We start from the raw sequence: 5,527 nt of genomic DNA, 5'->3' as shown, positions 1-5,527 counted from the left end.
AAACCCCATCACCCCCTTATCTGGAACCTGGAACCCCCTGAACCCCCATTTCTGGCCACCGGGACCCCCCTGAACCTCAATTTTCAGACACCGGGACCCCTTGAACTCCATAACCCGCAAATAGAACCCCCTTGAACCCCATTTCCTGCGCACCCGGACCCCCTTATCCAGCCCCAGTGCCCCCCTGTACCCCATTTCCCGGCCCTCCCCCTCTCGGGGACCCAGCCCCCCATTTTCCTTGACCTCGGGACCTCCTGAAACCCGATTACTGTGCATGGGGACTCCCCCCGCACCCTCTAATTCGGCTTGGGGACCCCCTGCACCCCCTTCTCGGGCATCCCGCCCTTTCCAGCCCCAGACCCGCCCTTTTCCTTCCCTTTGCACCCCCAGATGTCCTAAATTTCCGTGTCCCCCCAGTTCTCCAGTCCCGGCGCTTTCTTCAGGGCGGTCCCAGGGGGTCCCAGGTGTTTCTCAGAGGGCTCCAGGGGGGTCGCAGCGGGGATCCAGAGGGATCCAGAGGAATTCTCTGGAATTCCCTCTTTTCCCCTCCCCCACCGCGCAGCTTCGGTCACTTTCGCTTCCGCGTCCCAACCCGAGAGACCGGGATCTACACAGCTACCCGTGACGTCACTGACACTTTGAGTTTCCATTGGCGAGCAGGAAATAGCGGCGCCAATGGCGGGGCCGGAGGCGGCGCTGGGGGCGGGGCCAGTTCTGGGAGCGGGATCGCAGCGGAGCAGCGCGATGGCTCCAGCGCTGGGGCTGGGGCTGCTCTTGGGGCTCCTGGGGGACCCGGGGGGCGCGACGAAAGGTGAGTGGGACCCCCGAAACCGGGGCCCCCTGAACTTCCATTTTCGGGCACCAGGAATTCCCTAACCCTCCATCTGCGGGCACGGAAACCCCCGAGATCTCCATTTTGGGTCCTGTGATCCCCCCTCAATCCCCTTCCCCAGCACCGGCGACCGTGTACCCCCTTATCTGGCAAGGAGACCCTCCTGACCCCCCATTTTCTGCTCACCAGCACCCCCTGAACCCCCATTTCTGGCCACTGGGAATCCTTTAAACCTTGATTCCCGGGCACGGAGAAACCACTGAATCGTCATTTTCGGTCTTGTTACCTCTCCATCGCCTTTCCCAGCAGAAATCCCTCTGTGAACCCCCATTTCTGTGCACCGGGACCCCCCTGAACCGCCATTCCTGCGCACGGGGACCCCCTTGAACCCTCTCATCTGGCACTGGGAGCCCCCTGAAACGCCATTCCCGGCACTGGGGCACTCCCGAATCTCCATTTCCAGAACATTTCCAGACCCCCCTGCACCCCCTTTTCGGGCATCCCGCTTTTCCCAGACCCGAGTCCCGCCCTTTTTCTTGACCTTTGGACCCCCCGAACCTCCCAACTTTCCGTGTCCCCCCCGTTTTCTACTCCCGGCGTTTCCCGAAACGGGGTCCCAGAGGGTCCCAGGGGTCTCAGGGGGGTCTCAGCGGGGATCCAACGGGATCCAGATGAACTCCCTGGAATTCCCCCTTTCCTCCGGCCCCTCCCCCACCGCACTCCCTCGGTCTCTTTCCCGTCTCCCAGGCTGCGCCTCCGGGATCCGTTCGCCTCTCCCAGTCCCATCCCCTCCTTTCCCTCAACTTCGGGGACCCCTGGAGCCCCTTTCCTGGGCACAGGAACCCCCTGGATCCCCCATCCCGCCTCTCCCAGTCCCTCCTTTGTACCTTGGACTCTTCCTGGCTCTCCCCGTTCCGCTTCCTGTCCCCTCAAATCTCTGCATCACCCCAGATCTCCACTCCCTGCTCGTCCTGCGGGGGGTCTGGGAGGGTCCCTGGGGTATCATGGAGGCTCCCAGGGGGGATTATTGGCTCTGGGACCCCCCTGAATTCCCAGTCCCAGTGGAAAGGAAGGCACCTCCCTGCACTCCCTTATCCAGTACCAATCCCCCCCTGCACCTCCTTTCCCATCCATCCCGCCTTCCCCAGCTCCAAACCCACAATTTCCTTGACTCTGAGTCCCTCTGGACCCCCATTCCTGCTTTTCTCATCCCCCAGCCCCTCTTTCCCTCTGCATCAAGGACCCCCAAACACCCCATTCCAGCCATCCCGGGTCTCCCCACCTTGTGACCCCTCTTTCCTTGGCACTGGGGACCCTTGGACCCCCTTTCCTGGGCACAGGGATCCCCTGAGCCCCTATTCCTGGCCACTGGGACCCCATGCACCCCTTTTCCTGCTCTCCCAGTTCCCCTTTCATTGCTCCGTGACCCCTCAACCCCCCCAAATCTCTGTGTCCCCCCAGTTCTCCACTCCCTGCACTACCTGGATGTGGCAGTGTCAGAGCCCAGCCCGGGGATCCCCCAGTTCATGGCCATTGGGTACCTGGATGGGATTCCCTTCACACGCTACGACAGCGAGCGGGGCCGGATGGAGCCGCTGACACAGTGGATGAAGGACGGAGCAGAGCCGGAATATTGGGATGGGAACACCCAGATCTATGTGGGGAAACAGCACGTGGCTGCCAGGAACCTGGAGATACTGCGGGACCGGTACAACCAGAGCAGGGGCGAGTGGGGGGATCTGTGGGGCTGGGATGTGGATGGATGAGTTGGGATGGGATCCGTGGGGTTGGGATGGGATCTGTGGGGCTGGGATGGGATCCATGGAGATGAGCTGAGATCTGTGGGGCTGGAGTGGGGATCTATAGTGCTTGAATGGGATTTATCGGGCTTGGATGTGGATTGACAGAGTGCCAAGAGGCCGAGATGGTGATCCATTAGGCTGGTATGGGATATCTTGTGCTGCATGGGTTGGGATGGGATCCATGGGTCTGGGATGGGGATCTGTGGGTCTGGGATGAGATCCATGGTGTTGGGATGGGGATCTGTGGGGCTGGGATGAGGCTCTCTGGGTCTTCATCAGACCCTGGTGCTCCATAGGGCTGGGATGGGGCTGTGTGGGGCTGGGACACAATTCCATGAGTCTCTGTGGGTACAATTTCCTCAGGTTTTCACACAAGGTTGCGAGTTTATGGCTGTGACCTCCTGTCTGACGGGAGCATCCGTGGATCCCGCCGGGATGGCTACGACGGGCAGGATTTCATCTCCTTTGACCTGGAATCCAGGAGATTGGTGGTGGCCGACAGCGCTGCTGAGGTCACCAGGAGGCACTGGGAAGGTGAAACGAACGAGGCTGAGAGGGTGACTAATTACCTGGAGCACATCTGCCCAGAGTGGCTCCAGAGATACGTCGGATATGGGCAGAAGGAGCTGGACCGCAAAGGTGGGAGCAGAATTCCTGTGGGAATGTGAGATTTGGGAATGGAGGACTTGGGAACCCTATATTTCCTGTGGAAATTCCGTGGGCAGATCTCACCTCTGTTCCATTCCCATTGAATTCCATGGGCACATTAAAAACCCCATCCCATTCCAGTGGGAATTCCATGGGCAGATCTCACCCCCATCCCATTCTTGTGAGAATTCCATGTGCAGATCTCAGCTCCATCCCATTCCCAGGGAATTCCATGGGCAATTCTCACCCCCATCCCATTCCCATGGAATTCCATGGATGTCTCTCACTGTTATCCCATTCCAGAGCCCCCTGATGTCCATGTGTCCGGAAAAGAGGAACAGGGGATGCTGATCTTGTCCTGTCACGCGTACGGATTCTACCCCAAGGCCATCGCGGTCAACTGGATGAAGGGGGATGAAATCCGGGATCAGGAGACGGAGTGGGGCGGGGTCGTTCCCAACAGCGACGGCACCTTCCACACCTGGGCCAGGATCGAGGCGCGGCCGGAGGAGCGGGAGCAGTACCGGTGCCGGGTGGAGCATCCCGGAATGTCGGAGCCCGGGATCTTCGCTTGGGGTGAGGCTGGGAATGTGGAATGTGGCAACTGGGGAGTTGGAATTCCCAGATGGGGATTCCCCTCCTCCTCCTCACCATCCCACAATTCCCAGAGCCGACATCTGGTGGGAATCTCACTGTGGTGGTCGCTGTGTCCATTGTTGCCATCATCATCCTCATTGTCCTCGTTGGATTCGTCATCTGGAAGCTCCAATCCGGTAACACACGGGATGGGGGTCAGGAAGGGGCACAGATCCACCCAGCACCTTTCTGGGAATCCTGTGCCACCAACGCTGATCCCACTGTTTTTCCACAGGGAGGGTGGACCGGAATGGATACAACATGGCAGCCAGTGAGTACCAGTGGCGGATCCAGCTCTGGATCCCCTCCATGTGGATCCCAGAATGGATCCTGGGGTTAATCCCAGTGTGTGATCCGTGCTGGAATCTCATGGATCTTCTCTTTCTGCAGGGAATGATGTGGGAACCACAGCTTGACTGCAGGTACGGAGTGGGGTCAGGGTGGGATTCCAGAGGGGGATTGGGACAGGATGGACAGATTGGAATCAGGGAGGGATTCTGGATCAGAGGAGGGGTCCAGAGCAGGATGAGATTGAATTCTGGAGTGGGATCGGGGCTGAATTCTGGAGCAGGATCAGTTGGGATGATGGATGGATGGATGGATGATGGATGGATGGATGGATGGATGATGGAAGAGTGGACAGGGCAGGATTGGTGTGGGATGGATGAGACAGGATCAGGTTGGGATTCCAGAGTGGGTTTGGGTGGGATGGATGGATGGAGCAGGAGTGGGCAGGATCCGGTTGGATCTGGAGCAGCTCCTGCTCTCCATGGACTCCAGCCAGGCCCATCCTGTGGGATGGGGACAGGGACAGGGTGACACTGTGACCCTCTCTCATCTCAGCAGGAATCACTCCCTGAGCAATCCACAGAGCTTGATCCAGCCCCTTCCTGTTCCCAGGAAACTGAGGCTTTCCAGCAGAGCTCCTCTCCATGTTTTTACCCACCCACAGCTCCTGCTAATGGATCAATTTCCCATTTTGGCTTCTTTAAAGCCAAGAACCACAAACATTCCCAATGCTTTAGTTCTGGTGTGAAATTATCCTGCTTTGGGCAATAAATCCTGCTTGGGGCAATAAATCCTGCTTGAGGCAATAAATCCAGGTTCCCTCCTCCAGTGTCTGTCAGTTCCTCTCTGGGAGCCAGGAATGAGAATAGGGATGCCAAGAACAGGATGAGGACACCAGGATTGGGATGAGGACACCAGGATTGGGATGGGGACACCAGGACTGGGATGGGGACATCAGGACTGGGATGGGGACACCAGGATTGGGATGGGAACACCAGGACTGACATGGGGACTTGCCAGCCATACTTGGCTCCATCCCCCAGGATTCATTTCCCGCTCTGTGTCCCATGTCCGAGGTGTCCCCAGAAGGGTTTGGCTGTGTCAGGCTCCTGGAGGGGCAGTAGGATGGGGGGAGGGATCAGGCCAGGCCTCATTGTCCCCAATGGTCCTTGAGTGTCCCAAAATTGGGGTTTGGGATCTCAGAGAGGTTTCTGCTCATGACCATGGCCATGAGATGAGAGTGGCCATGAGTGACACAACCCTGAGATGACCATGGGATGACCATGACACAGCACAGCCCCATGAGATGGTTTGGACCAAG

At 58.6% G+C, this 5,527-nt stretch overlaps 1 protein-coding gene across 1 annotated transcript; it reads left to right on the top strand.

Moving 5' to 3' along the window:
• Positions 1–708: 708 nt before the first annotated feature.
• LOC306816774 (class I histocompatibility antigen, F10 alpha chain-like) lies at positions 709–4,273 on the top strand. Its single transcript, XM_079333206.1, has 5 exons — positions 709–811; positions 2,294–2,557; positions 2,998–3,273; positions 3,586–3,858; positions 3,951–4,273. The coding sequence occupies exons 1-5, from the start codon at positions 745–747 to the stop codon at positions 4,256–4,258; spliced, it is 1,188 nt and encodes a 395-aa protein (XP_079189332.1). The 5' UTR covers positions 709–744; the 3' UTR covers positions 4,259–4,273.
• The last annotated feature ends 1,254 nt before the right edge of the window (positions 4,274–5,527 follow it).

This window comes from Erithacus rubecula (assembly GCF_903797595.1).
Source record: "Erithacus rubecula genome assembly, contig: scaffold_88_arrow_ctg1, whole genome shotgun sequence".
In the NCBI taxonomy this organism is placed as follows: Eukaryota; Metazoa; Chordata; class Aves; order Passeriformes; family Muscicapidae; genus Erithacus; species Erithacus rubecula.
The sequence above is the reverse complement of the archived record's forward strand: the minus strand, read 5'-3'. Positions and strand labels throughout refer to the sequence as shown.

Excerpts from the sequence above, each read along its gene's own strand:
- LOC306816774 (XM_079333206.1), top strand. The coding sequence starts at position 745 with ATGGCTCCAGCGCTGGGGCTGGGGCTGCTCTTGGGGCTCCTGGGGGAC. Across the intron at positions 812-2,293 it reads CCCGGGGGGCGCGACGAAAG|TTCTCCACTCCCTGCACTAC; the intron begins GTGAGTGGGACC and ends GTGTCCCCCCAG. Across the intron at positions 2,558-2,997 it reads CCGGTACAACCAGAGCAGGG|GTTTTCACACAAGGTTGCGA; the intron begins GCGAGTGGGGGG and ends CAATTTCCTCAG.